The sequence below is a fragment of the Fragaria vesca genome, linkage group LG6 (assembly GCF_000184155.1).
Source record: "Fragaria vesca subsp. vesca linkage group LG6, FraVesHawaii_1.0, whole genome shotgun sequence".
Taxonomy (NCBI): Eukaryota; Viridiplantae; Streptophyta; class Magnoliopsida; order Rosales; family Rosaceae; genus Fragaria; species Fragaria vesca.
Window position 1 is genome coordinate 2,173,837 of NC_020496.1, and position 20,489 is coordinate 2,194,325.

The 20,489-nt window shown below is 38.7% G+C and overlaps 4 protein-coding genes across 4 annotated transcripts in view; 2 read left to right on the forward strand and 2 right to left on the reverse strand.

Annotated features, from left to right (window-relative positions):
- The first annotated feature begins 1,838 nt into the window (after positions 1-1,838).
- Positions 1,839-2,690, forward strand: LOC101313144. Its single transcript, XM_004304783.1, has one exon. It carries the CDS (start codon positions 1,839-1,841, stop codon positions 2,688-2,690), a length of 852 nt encoding a protein of 283 aa, XP_004304831.1.
- Positions 2,691-11,830: 9,140 nt separating this feature from the next.
- LOC101313440 (sulfate transporter 2.1-like) lies at positions 11,831-15,427 on the forward strand. Its single transcript, XM_004304784.1, has 12 exons — positions 11,831-12,313; positions 12,535-12,583; positions 12,670-12,877; positions 13,012-13,186; positions 13,368-13,433; positions 13,511-13,741; positions 13,835-13,961; positions 14,228-14,514; positions 14,638-14,831; positions 14,915-15,006; positions 15,104-15,180; positions 15,284-15,427. The coding sequence occupies exons 1-12, from the start codon at positions 11,831-11,833 to the stop codon at positions 15,425-15,427; spliced, it is 2,133 nt and encodes a 710-aa protein (XP_004304832.1).
- Positions 15,428-16,023: 596 nt separating this feature from the next.
- LOC101298332 (DNA polymerase III PolC-type-like) lies at positions 16,024-17,458 on the reverse strand. Its single transcript, XM_004302144.1, has 5 exons — positions 16,906-17,458; positions 16,715-16,761; positions 16,560-16,623; positions 16,287-16,469; positions 16,024-16,147 (listed from the first exon to the last, which is right to left on the reverse strand). Exons 1-5 carry the CDS (start codon positions 17,365-17,367, stop codon positions 16,055-16,057), a joined length of 849 nt encoding a protein of 282 aa, XP_004302192.1. The 5' UTR covers positions 17,368-17,458; the 3' UTR covers positions 16,024-16,054.
- Positions 17,459-18,500: 1,042 nt separating this feature from the next.
- Positions 18,501-20,489, reverse strand: part of LOC101298618 (bifunctional aspartate aminotransferase and glutamate/aspartate-prephenate aminotransferase-like) — a 5,680-nt gene continuing 3,691 nt past the window's right edge. Inside the window, exons 7-9 of the mRNA XM_004302145.1 lie at positions 19,306-19,476; positions 19,084-19,197; positions 18,501-18,923 (exon numbers count right to left, since the gene is read on the reverse strand). Of these exons, the coding sequence (XP_004302193.1) occupies positions 18,783-18,923; positions 19,084-19,197; positions 19,306-19,476 (426 nt within the window). The 3' untranslated portion in view covers positions 18,501-18,782. The remainder of the gene's footprint in view (positions 18,924-19,083; positions 19,198-19,305; positions 19,477-20,489) is intronic.

The window sequence follows — 20,489 nt, forward strand, 5'->3', positions numbered from 1 at the left end:
TCTCTNTCTCTCTCTCTCTCTCTCTCTCTCTCTCTCTCTCTCTCTCTCTCTCTCTCTCTCTCTCTCTCTCTCTCTCTCTCTCTCTCTCTCTCTCTTCCCCCCATTACCGCCCATTTTCGAACCACCACATTGCCAACGCCGGCATCCACCCCTACCACCAGCAATGGGCCCTAGCGGCAGCCCCTCCTCCTCCCCCGGCCGTCGTCGCCACCGCGCCTCCACCTCCTCCTCACCACCTCGTCGACAACCCCAATCGGCCTGCCAACGACAAGGTCCGCACCATCTTCATCACCGGCCTTCCGGGTCGGGTCAGGCAGAACGGCCCATGCATTTGCGACGAGTCGGAAGGCATGGTCGGCAAATGCGTACTTGTTCTTGTCCAGGTGGAGCAGCAACGCCAGCCGTTGGTACGACTTCTTGATCAGATCGAGGTCGTCGGATCGGCAATCCAACTGGAGAATGGCGTACCAGTCGTGGTGGCTGTTCACGCGCGGCGGCTAAGAGGATGTCAACGACAGCCAAGATCTGATCGGAGCCGTCAATTAGCGGCTCAGTTTCTTGAGCGAGAACGGCGAAGTCGATGAGGTGGTGAGGAGGAGGTGGAGGCGCAGCGGCGACGACAACCGGGGGAGGAGGAGGGGCATCCGCCAGGTCCCATTGCTGGTGGTAGGGGTGGATGCCGGCGTTGGCAATGTGGTGGTTCGAAAATGGGCGGTAATGAGAGAGAGAGAGAGAGAGGGTAAAAAATTGAGGTAAAAAGATTAACAAAAGCTATTTTAGTCATTTTGGTCGAGATTGATGTCATTTTGAAAGTTTATGGATGAAACTGATTAAAAAAAAAAGATGAGGTATCAGACTGATTTTAGACCTGAAGTTTAGGGGAGTAAACTGAAATTTTTCCACATATATATGCAAAGAATGATGTTGTGTTTTTTTAGCGCGATGAATGTAAGAATGGTTAAATTCTTTCATTCACGTTTAACCTTAGAAATCCCGTTTGAGAATGATTTTGGTTTGGCAACAGACTAAAATGGTTCTTGAATTGTCCCATTTTTGGACAGTTTGGGAGAATATATAAGACTGTTATGTGATTTGCAGTTCTTTTGTTTTTGGTTTCGACTGTGGGTATATATATATATTTCGACAAAGTCTCCTATATTGTTCCTCGAGTGCATACTAGGCTTAGATATTAATGCACTTGGGGAACTGTAGGGAGATGCTGCCGAAATTTTACCACATCAAAATCGAAACAAAATAACAGCAAATTTCTTAACAAAGTCTTATTCTCCTGAATGGGATTAGGACCCTAACCGGAGGCATAAGGTGAAGAAAAAACGAATCTTTGTATGAGTAATGTTGGCTTGTTGCTATATACTTGGTGTTTATTTGTTGTTTCTCTTATGACAGCCGATGCAAAACATGGACAAAAGCTAGATGTTATATGACAAGTGTCACCACTTGTATATACAGGGAATCTTTGATTTCTTGAGATTTGTTGATTATCATGCTGCCCCAAGAACTGAGTGGCACAAGTTTCCATGTAGAAAATGTATGTGCGACGGTTGGCAGACACGATCGGGTATGGAACAACACTTGTCACATTTTGGTATGTGGAAAAATTATACTATATGGACGGAACACAGTGAGGTGGAGGAAAATAATCCTACACTAGCGGAATTTTGAGCAAGTTACATTCATGAAGTTGGGTCATCTAGTGGTATTGCCGACCCTTCTATATACCCCGCTATGAATATGCTACATGATGTTTTCCCGTATGCTTCAAGATATGAAGAAGAGGCAGTTGATGATGATGCCCCAATGTTAATGAGGCAGTTGACATGTCTTATAATAGGCTTCTCGAACAAGCCCAGACACCAGTGTATGACGATTGTCCAGTTTCAGTTTTAAGTGTCATCATGTCACAGATGCATTTGAAAGTAAAGCACAGAACGAGTAATGAACATTATGGAGACTATTCAAAGTTTATCAAAACTTTGCTTCCTCCTGTAAATAGACTTCTTGAGAGTCATTATAAGACAAAAAAGATCTTGGGCGACCTCGGCCTTGATTATGTGAAGATCCATGCCTATAAGAATAATTGTGTGCTCTTTTACGGAGATTACAAGCATGCTATTTACTGTCCCATTTGTAATGGGTCGAGGTATGATGATGAGGCTTCTTCAGATAAAGGGAAACTTGTTCCTGTGAAGATGCTTCGTTATTTCCCGTTAACTCCAAGATTGCAGTGTTTGTATATGTCATCAGAGATGCAGATCGAGGAGATGAGATGGCACGGTCTTCTTAAGGAAGATGACGGTGTTCTGAGACACCCCTCAGATGGGGAGGCTTGGAAATCTTTTGACGCATCATTTCCTGATTTTGCGGAAGACGTTCGAAATGTAAGGCTCGGACTAGCAACAGACGGGTTCAATACTAGCGGCAATATGACTCTGTCTCATAGTATTTGGCCTGTTATTTTAATGCTGTACAACTTACAACCGTGGATGTGTATGAAGAAGGAATATAATTTTCTGGCATTGTTAATTCCAGGTCCCAATTCTCCGGAAAAGTGTCTAGATGTGTATTTGAGACCGTTGATTAATGACCTAAAAGAATTATGGGAAAATGGAATCCCCACTTTTGACAGACATAGTAAAACTTCATTTAGGATGAGAGCAGTCGTGATGTGAACAATTAGCGACTTTCCTGGCTACGGTATGTTATCTTCTCATACCACTCAAGGGTACAAGGCTTGTCCCATTTGCTTAGAGAACGTTGATGCAAGTCGTCACGCGGACAAGATTGTTTACCTGGGTCACCGTAGATGGCTTCCAATGAATCATGAATGGTGGCTTGATGCAGATGCATTTGATGGTAGGGAAGAGCATTGTGAACCACCCCCTATTCAGTCTAGGGATGAAATTTTATACAAGTTGAACTCTTTTGATTTTGGATATTTGAGTAGTGATAAAGATGTCGTGACCCAAAATCCTGTGCGTCCTGTTGCACTTGACAATTGGCATCATAAGAGTATTTTCTTTGAATTACATTACTGGTCCACTTTGAGAATTAGACACAACCTTGATGTTATGCACATAGAAAAAATGTTTGTGACAATGTGGTGAGAACAATTCTCGACATTAAAGACAGTATCAAAGTGCGGGATGATTTACAAAAGATGGGCTTACGGCGTCACATATGGGTAAAAAGGACAGCGTCAAGACAAGTGTTTATGCCTATTGCACCTTACTCGGTGAAGCCCGCTTTCAAGCCTAAAGTTTTTAGTTGGTTCAATGATGTTAAGTATCCTCAAGGATATGCAGGAAATATAGTTCGATGTGTTAAGATGGCGGAACAGAAGATACATGGATTGAAGAGTCATGACTGTCATGTTTTATTGCAACGTCTTCTTCCTGTGATAATCAGACCATATCTGCATCGTGATGTGGTGGAGCCGTTAGTAGCCTTGTCCAGGTTTTGGCAGAGATTATGCAGTAGAGAGCTGAAGAAGTCAGATGTTGTTGAAATGAAATCAGACATTGTCTATATCCTATGTAAATTGGAGAGGATCTTCCCCCCGACTTTCTTTTCGATCATGGTTCACCTCATAATCTATCTTCCCGAACAAATGCTTCTTACTGGTCCAGTACACTTTACTTGGATGTTTCCCATAGAAAGATATGATTATAACCCTAAATTCCTAATCATACATTATTATTATTTACATATTTTCCTTATATTTTCATTTGTACTAACTATTTTATTTTTAGACAACTTGGTGGGTATAAATGTTTTGTTAAAAACAGAGCAAAGCCGGAAGGATCAATAGCTAACGCATACATTGCACATGAGTGTGTAACATATTGCAAGTCATATCTCCATAATACAGACGACAAAGAGGGCCTCGACCCGGCAAGAACACCTACATTCAACCTCTCAATTGTCTCTGAAGATATAAGAATCTTTGGTAACTTACCTAATTCAGAAATTTTAAGAGAAGATGAGTTATGTGAGGCTCATTGGTGGGTACTGCAACACTGTGACGAAGTCAAGGAATATAGAGATGCTCATTTGAGACTTATTCAACGTAAGTATCAGAATAGGCATGAAGAGAGGCATAAGAAAACGTTTCCTGTATATTTCCTCAAATGGGTACGTTTAATCTCTCCATTTCAAAATTTGGCGAAAATTATGCCATTTTCGATAATAATTTTTAACTTATATATTTTTATTTGTTTGTAGGTGACGAGGATGCAAGAACGTCAAGACAAGGATTACTCTCCGCAGTTGCATCATTTGGCGTGTATGCCACAAGGACATAATGTTTATGCGGCTTGTGTAGTCAACGGTGTTAAGTTCTTGACAGAACGACGAGATCAACGCCGGAAGACACAAAACAGTGGCATCATGGTAGTGGGTAAGGATAATGTTGCATACTACGAAATTGTTGTTGTCGCAATCGAACTACTATATCCAGCAGGTATGCTAGTTGTGTTGTTCAAGCGTAGATGGATCAATACTGACCCAAATTTTTCGAGGAGTACGAAGATGGATCACGGGCTATTATCAGTGAATACATCTACAAGCTGGTATGAGCATGCCCCATTTGTGCTTGCCATTCAAGCAAAACAAGTATTTTATCTTGATGATCCGAAAGTTGGTGGAGGTTGGAAAGTAGTTAACGTGATGGAGCATAGAAATATCTTTAACGCAACCACACTTCAAGGGGGCCGGGTAGAACAAAATATTAAGAATATGGCTCTTGAACCATATCAAGAGCCTTTAAATTCTGACATCCCCGACACAAGCACTATTCGCATCAACAACGACATCCACTTCCCATAAGGCGAGTACATTCCAATTTCAGGTTTAGGGTTCGATTTCGGTTCACTGCCATACATCCCACCTAGACACGACTTCATTAACGATGAAGATGAAGATTCTGATGAAATTCCTGAGGATGATCTAGAAGATCCGGATTACGAGGATAGCAATTGAGTACTTTATTATTAGACCTATTTCGATAACATATGTATTACTTTATTACGAGGATAACGACTTCTTTTAACATATGTATTTTTTTGGTTAAAAGATTAATTATTAAATAAATGTATTTAATGAAAATATACCTCAATTTATTTTTTGCGACGAAAAATTGTTATTCATTGCAAAGGGCCTAAAATATAGCGCGTACGAGTTTTGCGCCAAATATTTGGGCCAAAATTCGAATACAATGTTTGGGCCGCTAAATAACAGGTTTTCGTCGCTTGATCTATATCAAATATACCCAAACCCAGTTCTAACTCTATTTCGCATCAACTCCATTTCGATTCAAACCCAGTTCGAACCACCCCTAATTCGCCTCCCCAGAATCACTCGAACCCTAATCCCTAATCCCTCCCCTGTTTCGAAACCCTAAACCCTATTCCCAATTCGCTTCCTTCGCCTCCGCGACTTCTCTCCCAAATTCGTCCTCCCAATTCCAAACTTCGCTCGGGTTCAATCCCAATTCGACTTCGCTAAACCTTAAACCATCTAAATCGAGTTTCAATCCCCAGCATGCCACCATTGACGCAGAAAAAGGCTAGGGAGATTGCGTCTGAGAGATTGTGATCGGTTTGTGCAGCCCAATTTGGTTCCGGCACGACGGAGAATACGGCGAGGCCGACAGAGAATACGACGGGGCCGACCAGAGATGTTGTTGTTTTGTCACCGACGGGAGATGGTGAAACGACTCCACCTCCACCACCAGCCTCGATTACCTCTACAGCTCCCCCACTAGATGAGGATGAGATTGACGATGTCGTCCTAGAAGCTCAGGCGCCGGTGTCCGATGGCTGTAGTGTTCGACGTGGTACTAAGAAGCCCACCAGACCTCCCCCAAAACGCCGACGAGGGTTTGGCAACCTGGACAAAGTCAAGCGTATTGTGAAATGCACCGGCTTGATCGAAATTGCGTATGACGACTTCATCAAATGATCGTCTTCATCAGCAGTGAACAACCTCCTGGTCAATAGCATTGGTTGCATAATTCGATCCAAAGTCAAATTGTCGGCCGGAACCTGGGAATGCCTCGGTGACTTTGAGAATAAGAAGTTGATAGACTGGCTTACGGTAAGAATCCAATACACTTTATTATTGGTGAATGAGTTGTTTTTATTGTGAATGATGTCAATTTACAGTTTAGTAGTGATGTGTTATAGGTGATCTATTATAAGTGAACTTCATTTACAATGAATGATGTCAATTTACAGTTTAGTAATGATGATGATGATGTGTTATAGGTGAATGAGTTTATGAGTTTATGAGTTTACAGTGAATGTGTTATAGGCAGGGGCGGATACATGTAGTAGGCTGTATGGGCTGCAACCTAGACAGAATTGTCTATATGTATTAAATGAATAGCCAATGGTAATCAAAGTTGATTTGGTTTAGTTGGCATTGTCTCTAACTGTACTTCAGTTTGGTTAGAGGTTCGACTCCTCTTGATGCTTCTACAAGCAGATTTGATGTTTTACCTAGTTTTCCAATATTTTCTTCTTCCTTTATTCATTTTTGACTCTACAAACCACACTTATGAAACCTATATTTCTTTTTGACTTTGCATGTTCTTTTCCCTTCTCATTTTCTTCAATTTCCTACTTTGGTTAAATTATTTCTTTTTCATTGTTTTGGCAATAATTTATTTTTCTATTAGCATTTTGTTTGTAATTTTTCTTTTTAAATGTTTTCTCATGTACTCCAGCACTTCCATTAATGTTTCTTTAAATGTTTTCTCATATACTATTACACTTCCTTTAGTGTTTCTTTAAAAGAAATTTTCTTTGATGAGTGTCTCATTTGGTTCCAAACCTCATAAAAAAAATTGTATCAAGAAATTCTAAATTTTTTTTTGCACTTCTAATTAGCCTAGACACATATCGGATCCTGGATCCGCAACTGGTTATAGGTGAATGTGTTGTTTGTGTTATATGTCAATGTACAATGAATGTGTTATAGTAATGATGATGATGATTAGCCGTTATAGGTGAATGTGTTGTTTGTGTTATATGTCAATTTACAGTGAATGTGTTATAGTAATGATGATGATGATGTGTTATAGGTGAATGAGTTGTTTGTGTTATAGGGTGGACAATTAGATTTCTAGTGTTCATTATGTCAATTTACAGGGTAAAAAAGACTTGTTTGTGTTAAGGACTTGTTTGTGTTATAGGGTGAATCTACTATTTTATATTCATGCATGTCAATTTACAGGGTGATTTGTTATATGGTGAATCTACTATTTTATTTTCATGCATGTCAATTTACAGGATGAATCTGTTATATGCTGAATCTACTGTTTATTTCTTCATTATTTCAATTTGTAGTCTGATGAGGAGTTGTTTGTGTTGTAGCCGTATTTTAAAATTGACTTTGGGGATAAACGGATGTGGGCGTGGCTTGAAGATAAGACGAGTACTATATATCGAGATTGGAAGGGGGACTTTTCAAGGCACTATAAGAAGTATGGGAGAGAAACAATTCCGCCTGATTTGATACACAGGCAAGATGAGTGGGACTGGCTTTGCTGGCACTTTGAGTCGGCTGATTTCAAGGTACATATATTTTGCTGCCACTTTGATATTTATTTTGGCTAGAATGTTAGCGTCATGAGTTGATATTATTTAGAAGAAAAAAAAAGAGATGATACCCTGAAAATTTATTATTGTTGAAGAGTTGCAGAATGTTTAGGATGGCAGTTCATGGTTAGAGTTGGTATCGAGATTGGATAATGGTTAGAATTGTAGTTTTTTTGCTGAATGGTTAGAGTTGGAAACAATTTTGGATTTTGGTTTGAGTTGTAGTTTAGTACGTAATGAATGGTATGAGTTGATGTAATTGATAGATTACAACTACAATTGTAGATTTGATTACTCCGCTGATGATAATGATAATGTGAATAGCTAGCTGATATATATATAACTAAAGTCGAGTAATGGTTTACATAGTCTTATCCTATGTTAATGTAAAAGTCTTATTAGCTAGCATTTCATTTACAGAAAACTAGTTAGGAATCATGGATGAAATGATATATATATAGAGGAGCTTTGTAGTATATATTTATCGCAGGGTATTGGTATCAAAGCATAGTTTCCCCACAAACAACTCAATTAAAAGCAAAGAAAAAGTATAACAGGCATCTCTAAATGACTGCTTATTGCAAGTTTTGATATACAGTTATTTATAATTTGGTGCTTTTGTTGTAAACTTACATTGGCCTTTAGTGCTTTACTGTACTAATTTGGTATAAAACAAATTCTTGTTTCTGAGAAGAATGAAAGAAAGAGATGCAAGAACAACAAATGCTAATAGCTGTCATTGCCAAATCTTGAGTACAAAAACTGCTAGGTTGAACATGGTAATTAAAAATCAGAAATACCAAAGCAAACTTCAAGTGTAGTAGCTTTAACAAATTCAGTCTACATCCCTGATTATTGGATGATGCAACTAATAGCAATCCAACCCAGAAAGGCACAACCTCTTCATTGAACCAACAAGGTATAGAGATTTAAGAGTAATCAAATCTTAACTAAGTTTGTGATAGAATGCTAAGGTCAGTTCAGTAATCAAATCTTAACTAATCTCAGCTGATTTTAGTTACAGTTGTAGTTTTTTTACCTTTGCCAAATTGTTTCATAGGACTAGATTTTATGAAAGTTACTTAGTTACTAGCTCACTTTAGAGGAGCTAGCCAGATTCATTATATTTATATGAACTACTATGTGATTGGCAGACACGATCAGCGGCTAACATAACCAACCGTGGTGAGAAGGAGTCAGAGCACCACACAGGGCGGCTACCTATCATCTACAGGGTGGTCCACCACAAAGAGAAGGGTGAGGAATTTCCTGTTATCCCAGCTTACACAGAGACGTATGACACAGTCAACGACCCTAAAGCTGCCAAAAATCTTGTAAGTTAATGAAATCTAGTGCAAATAGCTTACATATATTGTGCAAATAATTTTCAGTTGGTGCAGATGCATTTGTGTTTTGTCTTAGTGAATGTGAATTTGTTATGCTAAGTTTCATATCTCTGTAGGAATGTGAATGTGAATGCATTTGTCTTTTGTCTTAGTGAATGTGAATTTGTTACTGTTGAGTATATTAGATCAAGTCATGATATCAATTTGTTTATGAATTTGGGTTTTTGTGCTTAGGATTGAACTCAGTTTATCTGTCCTAATTCTGCAGAAAACATGAACATATACAAAACACATATATCACTATCAATCACCTACAATATCAGTTCTCATTGCTTGTCTCTAAGTTCAATATCACATGCAATATCAGTTTCTGCAGATCAAGTCATGATATCAGTTTCTCATTGCTTGTCTATAAGTTCAATTCTTCATTTAGTAGATTTACATGCCTGCATAGTGTAGCAGATTCATAACAGTTTCATCATTCTCCAACTTATTTTCCTTCACTGGTTACCAAACCCTTAACTGCTCTTCAATTGCAATATGAATTTAAATTCCAAATCTATTTACAAGCTTATCTCTTATGTAAATAATATTTACAGACTTTTTTTTAAATGCAGGAGGAAATGCAGAAAGAGGCCACTGAATTGAAAAATGCACAGAAGAATGCAAACCCTGACATCCCGGAGGCTGAGCTCCCACCTTTGGAGTGGTCAATGAATCTTAAGGTGCTTGAAGTAGGAGTCGGCTGAAGAGCCGGGAAAGAGATCCGTGGTCTTGGAAGAGCAGGTGTTCGACAGTCATCATCTTCCACTCCACGTTCTTGAGTTCATGAGGTAGAGGAGAGATTACATATTGCTGAGGAGAGCGCCGAAAAACCTGAGGCGGTTGCGCAAAAAGTTAGTGAAGAGATGACATTGGTGAAGCAGCAACTAGCAGCAGTGATGTCTTTTATGGCGCAGCAGACTAGGTGTCCTCCACCAGTCTCTTCCCAACAACCTCTACAACAAAATGTTGATGCAAAGAACAACATGGAAGCTGAGAGGAACTAGCTAGGTACATCACTGCATGCTTCACTATTTTGGTTTTGTATAGATGGAGAAGCCTTTGGTTAGGTTGTTGTGCAGTTGGTTTTGTTTAGTTGGAGAAGGATAGGCTAGCTAGATGGAGAAGCCTTTAAGGTTTGTGTCGTTGGTTTTGTTCAGTTGGAGAAGGATAGGCTAGCTAAGCTAGGATGAATGAATGGTTTTGTTTAGTTGCAATTCAAGGTGTTACTAAAGAGTAAAGACTTTGTATGAACAAATTATGCATATATGAAAATTTATTGTTTGCTAAATTTCCAGTTTTATAGTTTCTGTATGATGATGATGATGATGATAGTGAAACATGGAGGATAAGGAAAAAGCAAATAAAACTAGGCTCAGTGAAAAGCATTATGCGATACTTTTCGTCGCATAAGTAAAGAAAGCTTTCGTCGACAATTGCCCTCACCTTTCGTCGCTACAGATTCACTGACGATGAAATATTGTTCGTCGGAACATCTATGCGACCAAAATGGTTTATTCGTCGCATAAGGGAATCAACCTTTCGTCAGCAATTGCACCATTTTTTGTCGGTACAGAATTACTGACGACCAAAAAAGTTTCGTCGCAACACATATGCGACGATATTTGTCGTATAAGTGGCACCAGTTTCGTCGCTTAATTTATGTGCGACAAAGGTTTATTCGTCGCATCATATCGATTTTAGAGACGAATATGTTGTTTTCGTCGCATAGATTCTTATGCGACACCACTTATGCGACCGACTTTTGGTAGCATAGGTACCTATGCGACGAATAAGGTCTCTGATGCCACGAAATGGTTTCGTCTCTTAAGTCTGCCATCCTACTAGTGATATTAAAGAAGGGAGGGCAGTTTGGTAAACAAAAAATAGAGAAAAACTTAATATTTGGCTGGTGGGAATAAAAGACTATGAGAGTATTGGGTTAGTGGGAATTTTAAAATCTTATTTTGTTGATGGGAAAAAATTCTTTAAAATTAGGGCGGAAGGGAATTTTCCCCTTCATAATATATAGAGCAGGTTTGTTTACTTTGCTTAAATACAGTGACTGCCCGATTGGATGTGCATGTAAACCGAATTTCGGTATTTCTAACATTTTAATGTATGAAAACTTTGTACAGTTACCGTGAAAATTAAGTAAATGGTGTGAATGTTAAAGAAATAGGTACATTGTGAAAGAATCCGATTGTCTTGAGGCTGTGAAGACGGTGAATTCTGATCAGGACTGCCCAGCAGCGGAAGGCGTAATGTTAGAAGCTTGAATGTGTTTGCTGTGCATTGAATAGATTCATCATACTGCTAGTTGTGTAGCCTGATTTGTATTGCGATCACAGTGTTCCGGGGTTGAGCTCTATTGGCTCATAAGGGTTGTCGTTGCGTTGACGACTTGCTTGTGACTAGTTCGACTTTAGTACATGTGTGTTACACCCGGGCAGCCCGATTTCTGGGTGTTGGAGGAGGCACAGCGAATCAGTCCCTTGATAATGGGAACATTTCAGTTTGAACAAAATATCGATGTTCTCCTCCAAAAAAAGGTGACAATGGAGAGGGAGGCATGTAACACTGACATTGTTTTGGAAGACCTGGGTGAGTGGGGGCACTTTATGAGTTCAGTTGTGCTTAAAATAAACATCAAATTCTGCCCCATTGAATTCACCTTTTTGATGGGTTTATAAGGTCCTTCAACTCAATATGCACTTTGGCATATATACAACTTTGCAATTCTAGTGCTTGTCCTCCATCTTCTGGAAGGCATATTATACATAGCACATTTTCAGGTGATTTCCCTGAATATTTCACTCAACAATGACCTCTTCAGCAGCTGCCTGCAGCGACGCTGAAAAGGCTAATTTGGTGCTCAACGCCCCCCGTCTGCCGGGTCCGTGGCGTGAGTCTGTAGAGTTTTCAGGTGAAGAAAGCCAAAAAGATACTGTCATCCTTCATGGTTCCCCCAAACACTTCAAACAATCAACCACTACTGATGCCTCATCTGAGGAGAAAATTCTTGACCTTGAAAAAAACAGTAGCAGTGTTGATAGGTCACAATGGGTACTGAATGGTCCAGAACCCCCAGGTCTATGGCATGAGCTCATGGACACTGTGAGGGAGACCACTTCTTACTTTGGAAACAAGTACTCGTCCCTCAAGAGCCAGCCGATGCTCAAAAGCGTGGTTTCAATCCAGCAAGAGATATTTCCTATCCTTGTTTGGGGTCGTAGCTATAGCATTTCGAAGTTCAAGCATGATCTAATGGCAGGGCTAACCATAGCTAGTCTCTGCATTCCCCAGGTAAGCAAAACTTATTTTCATGCATCTAATTAGTTTGGCACAGAAAGATAATGTTCTTTGCAGTTCTTTTACATGCATGCATGCTATTGTTCTGGACTTCTGGTACACAATGTCAAAGTGGTGTGACAAAATCAAAGTGGACTTCAACAAATGAAAACATTCATGTATACATTAGAACTGAGTTAACAAGTTACTGTCTTAATGATGTGAGGTTTATGCAGAGCATTGGATATGCAACTTTAGCAAAGCTTGATCCTCAGTATGGGCTTTGTAAGTAATATAATTACTTAACTAGTCTTGTAATTGTTACAAAAAAATTTCTTTTGGTTTTGAATCTTTGCTTGTGATTTTATCAGATACTAGTGTTGTACCACCTCTGATATATGCTATAATGGGAACTTCAAGAGAGATAGCAATTGGACCTGTAGCTGTGGTTTCACTGCTTCTGCCCTCAATGCTTCTGAAGTTACAGGATCCTGGTGCTGATCCAATTGCTTACACCAAGCTTGTTTTGACTGCAACTTTCTTCACGGGTATCTTTCAAGCTGCCTTCGGGATCTTCAGGTAGTACTTATACCAGAAATGTGGTTCACGTATCATTATTACTAGATCGATCCGAATAGTGGATATAGCATGCTTAGTACTTAACTTTTAGTCATACACTCATACAAATGAATTATCTTTTGGCTTTTCATCAGATTGGGATTTCTTGTGGATTTTCTTTCCCATGCTGCAATCGTAGGATTTGTGGCAGGAGCAGCCATTATAATTGGCCTTCAACAACTGAAAGGACTACTTGGAATCGCTCATTTCCCAACCAGTACTGATGTTATCTCTGTCATGGAAGCTGTTTGGTCCTCATTTCATCATCCTGTATAGTCTCTTTTGCTTTCTTTATGATCTTATATGATGTTATTTTTCCGAATATCTTACATGTTATATCACCACACAGACATTCAAAACAGCCCCCTTCGTTACTCCCTAAAGCAGCATACAATAGAAGTCTATATAAATAATTCCATAATATGCTTCTTTGGTTTGTGCTTCTTAACAGTGGAATCCTCATAATTTTATGCTGGGTTGCTCATTCTTGTGCTTCATCCTAATCTCAAGATTTGTGGTAACACTCTGAAGACTTAACCTCCAGTGCCATTCTACTTGTTCCTTTACTTTCATGACACTTAGTGATCCTGACAGGGAAGAAAGAACAAGAAACTTTTCTGGTTGCCAGCCATTGCTCCTCTTCTGTCTGTTATACTGTCAACTCTTATTGTTTATCTCACAAGGGCAGACAAGCATGGGATTAAGATTGTAAAACATATCAAAGAAGGCTTGAATCCTAGCTCAGTTCATCTATTACAGCTCAATAGCCCTTATGTTGGAGATGTGGCTAAAGTTGGACTCATCATCGCAATTGTTGCACTCACGGTTGGTTATAATTATTCCTTAAAATTGAAGTACCAAATTTGTTTCTCTTGACTTGATGTATTTTCATTCTGGTGTGAATTTGTCAAACTTCAGGAAGCAATTGCAGTTGGAAAATCATTTTCATCCATAAAAGGGTACCGCATTAATGGGAACAAAGAAATGATGTCAATGGGTTTCATGAACATAGTTGGATCTCTTACTTCTTGCTATGTTGCAACTGGTAAGTTCGATTTAGTATCTTCTTTTCCTATTATAATTAGGAGCTTTCTACAACATTTTCACCAATTTACACAAATACAAGCATGAACCTATCTGCAATATATAGCTTGAACTTTTGTTTTTGGTCAAAAGGCTTGAACTTTTACTTCATTCCATATGTTCTTCTCATACCATGTCATACATGTGGAAAATTGTAGCTTTCTGTTATATACATGATAGGTTACTCCAAGATACAAAATATAGATGAATTCCTTGTCATGTGAACAGGTTCATTCTCACGTACTGCTGTAAACTTCAGTGCCGGTTGTGAAACTCCAGTGTCAAACATTGTCATGGCCATAACGGTGACCATATCACTGGAATTTTTTACAAGGCTCTTGTATTTCACTCCAACAGCAATCCTCGCTTCCATAATTCTGTCTGCTCTGCCTGGACTAATCAACATTAATGAAATCTACAACATTTGGAAGGTGGATAAGCTTGACTTCCTAGCTTGTATAGGAGCCTTCTTTGGAGTGCTGTTTGCATCAGTGGAGATAGGCCTTCTACTAGCGGTAACATATGAACTTATCACTCCTACTTAGTGTGCAATCAATAAAACCGATGTATACTCTACAAATGCCTTGTAGTTCCAATTATAGTATGTTTCTAAAGATTATGCGAGTATGTTGTTGTAGGTAGCAATATCATTCACAAAGATAATTCTCATCTCAATTCGACCTGGGACAGAAACTCTTGGACAACTTCCTGGAACTGATATGTTTTGTGACACTGAACAATATCCTATGGCTATCACAGTTTCTGGAATCATGATAGTTCGTGTCAAGTCTGCCTTGTTGTGTTTTGCAAATTCCAATTTTGTTAGAGAAAGGTACTACTATTATTTAGCACTCACAAATCTAATTTGAAAGCAGAACTTGTTTTCCTAATTTTATATGCATTTGCAAATGCAAGAATTGTGAGGTGGATAGCTGCAAAGAAAGCAGAAGGCCTGAAAGGAAATAACACCAAAGATACCATTCAAGTAGTCATTCTTGACATGTCTAGTAAGTGGTTAGGAAATTATAAGCACATGCAATTAACTCTTAAGAAAATCAAATTTTCTGTAATTTTATACGTTTCACTAATTCGTACATTTGGCAGATTTGATCAACATTGATACATCTGGAATAGCTACCCTAGAGGATTTGCAGAGGAACTTGTTATCAGAAGGAATTGAGGTGAATGAGCTAGGCAGCTTTTTCATTCTTTCATACTTTTGGTTACCTCATTTTATTTCCATTGCTTTTGTTTAGAAACCGGTGTCTGTTCTCTTTTTCTCAGTTAGCAGTTGCAAACCCTCGGTGGCAAGTGATTCACAAACTAAAGATCTCCAACTTTATTGGGAAAATCGGAGGAAGGGTTTTCGTGACTGTTGCAGAAGCTGTGGCTGCAACTTTCACTGGAAAAATTGCTACCACTTATTAATCATTTTCTTTGAAAATGTTTGAGTATCGATGAATCTCGTTTGAATTAGTTGTTGCTTTGCTTGCCATTTGTGTGATACTACGGTCTATAGTCCCATCCTACTTTTGTAAATACATGAAGATGGGACATAAGTAGTGTGATGATAACGGTTCCAATCTGATCACTTGCAGTAGCAGACAACCAAAAAGATGAGACAGATGTAGGGAGAATAAATTGGTTGGCTAGCTACTTCTACTCCTAGTAATGTTTATATGTGATTGGGAATCTGTACTCTGAGACTTTGTGTGAATTTTCTTTTCAAATAAATGGCTCTTGAAATTTGATTTGGCAGTGATTTGCATGAGTAACAGGCCTAACAGTACAGCTGCACGCCTGCACTATTGTACTGCATTTAACTTTACATTTGCATTGTGCTATCCAACTTGTGGAGAATTTCAAAGGCTCAAATAAATGAAACAAACCAATAAATTTAATCGAAGGTTATTAACTGCTAATTCTAGTGCTAACAAGTTTGACAAGGCACCTGTCTACACAGGCATGTATTGCTATCCACTGCACTGCATTGGTTTTGGGGGTAATTATCTCATTAGTTTCTCTCCATCCTTTGATTAGTGAATCGTAAGTTCATCACCGGAGTAGTGAATGAGAATGCTTCAATATGTTACTAAGAGGCTGGTTTCCTTGTGCTCTACACAGTAGATTCTTTACCCTTTCTGTCACCTGTATCCAAAATAAATGCATGCTATCAACTCTCTTGCCAACAAGTCTAAGTTTAAGTTACCACATTGTCTTCCAAAACATTTCTGATGTAGATATAAACAGCTATCTTTCAAAATAACTAATTAAACATTTTAATGACCTTTTCCAAACTCCCCCTTGGAACATATGGAACTGCTCTTTGATATCCAATAGAAGCAGTTGGGGGAGACTTTCGGCTTGTTGTTTCATCTCGGCATGGCAATTTCCCATTACTTCTACTCCGAGTTGTAACCGTTGGGGAGCCATGCCAGTTGCCATTTAACACGCTAGGAAGGCTTGCTTCCTAGTAAATATCACAGAGGAATTTAATTTACACATACTCATAAGTCATAAGAAGAAAAAAGAACATATATATAAGGTGTGATGGAAATACCAGAAACAGCACAGTTGCACAGTTCTTGAGGACCTCCAGGTTCATCCTAACATCTTCAAGGCTCCTGATTCATTGACAAACAAAACAAATGAATACAGTATCTCTAGTGTAGAAAATCTGGATTCTGATATCCCATTGGATTATTCACTCCTAACCTGTGCTTTTGCTGCCCGAGCTTGAAGTAAGTTGCCAATGATGCCATCTAAACATATACAGATCAAGTTACTATTAGTCAAAAAGTTCTTGCAGCCAAAAAAATAAAATGAACTGTAGAGTACATGCATGATATAGCCAAACCATAAAGGACCTATGTATAGTTCAAACTTTTCTTGTGACATATACATACCTTCATATTGCCAGCTCTTCTGCCAAACTTCTCAGTCAATACCCCTAAGGAGTCTATCATCCCAACAGGAGTAGGTGCAGGCCTACCAATGTCCGAAAACGCCTCCTTAATGCGAGCACAATCGAACCTTTGGATGTTATGACCTGCCCAAATTCTACCATTCAAAATGTTGAATATCTTATCTGCAACTTCCTCAAACAAGGGTGCATTTGCAACAACATCCTTGGTGATCCCATCGCATCTACCGGACCTTGAGGGTACAGCAGACAAGTCTGTTGGCCTAATGAGGGTGCTATAACTGTCTAGCTCCACAAGCTTCCGAGGGCAAACAACAATTGCCCCAAATTCTAAAACCCAGAACCTTTGTCCAACTCTATTGGGTACATTTGTTTCTATGTCAAAGAACACAATCTCTGTTGATGTGCTTTCTTTGCATGGTGAAGATGTAGAAGGGTTGTCCATTTTGGGTTATTGCTAGCTATTGCTTCAGTTGGGTTTGTTAGGATTCTGGTAATCTTCATATCCATTATTGTTGGAGGTTATTTAAAGGGTTGAGGAAGGGAAGACGGAAAGAAGAGAAAGGATAGGGAGGAAGAAAGGGAACTCCTCCTATTTGAGATTTAAATGACTTGAAGTTTAAGTCAGGATTTTAGGCTTTGGCTTTAGCTTGAGGAGTCCTTTTACTGCTTACCTTGTTAAAGATGTCATACAAAAAGCACTTCCAGATGGACAAGAATTTATGTTCCTTTTTCTAATTCTCCTTTGCTTTTTGGGAACCTTTACTTTCTGAGAGGTTTTGAAGAATATGTAGCTGAATATGTTGGAACAGGTGAATCATTTAGGCTGGAATAGGTTCCTTTATATTGTGAATAAGCTTTCTCTCTTACATTTCTCACCTCTTTTCCCTTCACTAGAGGAGATCTAGCTCCTTTCGGATCTCCTATTGATGAATGGAAACTTACAAGCCTTTTCAAATGATTCCTTCATGCAGATGTGAAGTGAATAGACACAGAATACAAGTTCATGATTTCGTATCTGAAACAAGAATTAGTCAAACCAACATTTTCATTCTCTCCTGATCAGGTTACCAATTGATTAATGCAATGTTCCAGGATATAGAAAAATAGAAGTGGACTGGATAACGTGCGGGAATTGACGAACCCTAACAATGTAAACAAGTCAGAACCTCGCCAAGGTGAATACCAATGTGATCAAGCTCGGCTTTTATGGTTTTTAACAAGTTCGAGCCCAGCTCATATTTGACCTATTTTTCAAGGTCAAGCCACTTGGATTGAATGAATCTTAAATTTGTCCAAGTGAAAATGTCAAAAAATTCGAAAAATTTAAATAACACAAGGTCTCCTTTCTCATCCTATATTGGGACGGAATCAGGTCGACTTATAAGCCTTTCCACATTCATTCATTGATTTACTTCTCCGGTAAGACGAAGTGTATGTAACTAGGAATACAAGAACAATTTGTAGATACTTCACACATACTAAGCCTAATATAATCAATCGATCTAAGTTGCACAACCAGAGCCTACAAAATACTCGTATTGATCCTACAAATCAGTGGTCTTAGAACCCTTATTTCATGGTTTCAACTTCAAGTTTCAACTTTCAAATCTATATAAAAAACCAAAAGAATGATGTTGCCCATAATGGGATTCTATAACACCTCATTCCACAAAATGGTAAGGAGTCCCCGATTCAGATTCAGCTAAATGTACACACCTTTAATTACATGAATAACCAATGATACAAGGCTAGAATCTTTATTTCACTAGGGACAAATTTCAAAACACAAATGCTAGGATACAGAATATGAAGTACCAAGTGGAGCAATGGCAACATACCAGTGGTATTTTGTTTAGGTCAACTACGGGCAGCAGGCTTCAGCTCAATGAGTGACTTCTTAATTCTTTCCGCAGCTGCCTGTAGAGTTTGGAGTGATGCTGCATATGAAATTCGTATGCAAGTATCATCTCCAAATGCATCCCCTGGCACTAGTGCGACCTGTAAATCAACAAAAGAAACCCAAGTATGACTAAGTGAATACCAATATGCCATCCACTTCATCATTAGCATCATATGGAATCATCAAGAGATTCACAAACAATTGGCAACATTAGAAATATTGCTTTTCTGGAAAAGTAATTCATTCAGTAACACATACCTGACCCTTGTCGAGCAGATATTTGCAAAGGGACTCAGAATTCTCTATTTTACCAAACCCATCAGCCTCTGTTCCATAGTAGCAGCTGAAATCGAGGAAGAGATAGAAAGCTCCCTGAAAGTGAGAAGATAATATCAAAGAAATAGAAAGGGATATTGAGAAAACAGAATTTGGATCCCACGAAGAACTTATATGGGTAAAGAAGAAAATCAAAGTAGGCACCTTGGGTTCTGAAATCTTAACACCAGCAAGTTCACCGAAGCTTTTCACCAAGAAATCTCTACGCTCCCGGAATGCTTTCACCATGATAGAAACTGCCTCTCCACCAGCATAGCCAAGACCCAAGGCTGCAACTCCTGCTTTCTGTGATATGCTACTGGCACCTGAGGTGGACTGTGACATGTTGCACTGGGATTAGTTGTCTATGAACACATACACACTAAATCTACATGCATCAATACGTGATAATTGATAATCCCAAAACTTCACTGGCTTAATTGTTCAAATGTTGACCTATATTGTGGGCAGAAGTTAACTAATAATTCCTTATTTCCAATGTACGCCCTCCTTCCCATTTCTATGTTTTTCTCATTGTCTTGACCTTATGTATAATACATGATACATGATGAAATAAGTTTTGATCTGAGATGCTGGACTTGCAAATCTTCACTTTTTTCGAGTTCCAAAAATCTGCAACACCATGTAAAACTGGAGCTCGGCCAGTCACTGATTGCTCTAGTTACCAAGGATTCTACTGTACAAGAGACTCAACTATTATACCTACATGTATCTTGATTAATAAATAGCCAACTGACATCAACCACATATAGCATTCACTTGAAACTCATCTCAAATATCCTGAGAAAAAAAAAAAAAAGAAAGAGAAAAACTAAACTAAACCAAAATCTCTCTTTAGTTTTGGACATCACCAAAGATAAAAAACCAAAATCCGGTTTGAAGGGACATCATTTTCAATCCATTGAGTAAACTAGATCCTCCATCAGCGTATCAATGTTCTGGAATACAATCTAGGAATAAATACTGGGTTTAAATATCAAGGAACATACAAATGCGGAAAGATAACACTAAACTAAAAGAACAGATGCAGTTGTAAACTCTGGGTCTTGCATAGCTATGGTATTATCAGTTTTTCACCATTAAGAAATTTTGCAAAAAAGAATCAACAAAAGTAAAGTGGGAACCTACCTAATTCCTACAACTACGCAGCAAAAAAGTCATCAGAAAACTCCAAATTCCAGATACTTTTTAACAGGTAAAACCTAAGAATGCATAGAAATGCAGTTTATTCCATCACCACAGGTTAGATGAGAGGAGAACATAAAAGAAACATGAAATTCATATGAAAACAATATATATATATATATATATATATATATATACGACGG

What these genes read in the sequence shown, in the direction of transcription:
- LOC101313144 (XM_004304783.1), top strand. Translation starts at nt 1,839, where the DNA reads ATGTCTTATAATAGGCTTCTCGAACAAGCCCAGACACCAGTGTATGAC.
- LOC101313440 (XM_004304784.1), top strand. Translation starts at nt 11,831, where the DNA reads ATGACCTCTTCAGCAGCTGCCTGCAGCGACGCTGAAAAGGCTAATTTG. An exon ending in TCCTAATCTCAAGATTTGTG is followed by an intron (nt 13,434 to 13,510) that starts GTAACACTCTGA and finishes TGATCCTGACAG; the next exon opens with GGAAGAAAGAACAAGAAACT. An exon ending in AGATAGGCCTTCTACTAGCG is followed by an intron (nt 14,515 to 14,637) that starts GTAACATATGAA and finishes ATGTTGTTGTAG; the next exon opens with GTAGCAATATCATTCACAAA.
- LOC101298332 (XM_004302144.1), bottom strand. Translation starts at nt 17,367, where the DNA reads ATGGACAACCCTTCTACATCTTCACCATGCAAAGAAAGCACATCAACA. An exon ending in GAAGAGCTGGCAATATGAAG is followed by an intron (nt 16,762 to 16,905) that starts GTATGTATATGT and finishes GTATATGTTTAG; the next exon opens with ATGGCATCATTGGCAACTTA. An exon ending in CTCGGGCAGCAAAAGCACAG is followed by an intron (nt 16,624 to 16,714) that starts GTTAGGAGTGAA and finishes TCAATGAATCAG; the next exon opens with GAGCCTTGAAGATGTTAGGA.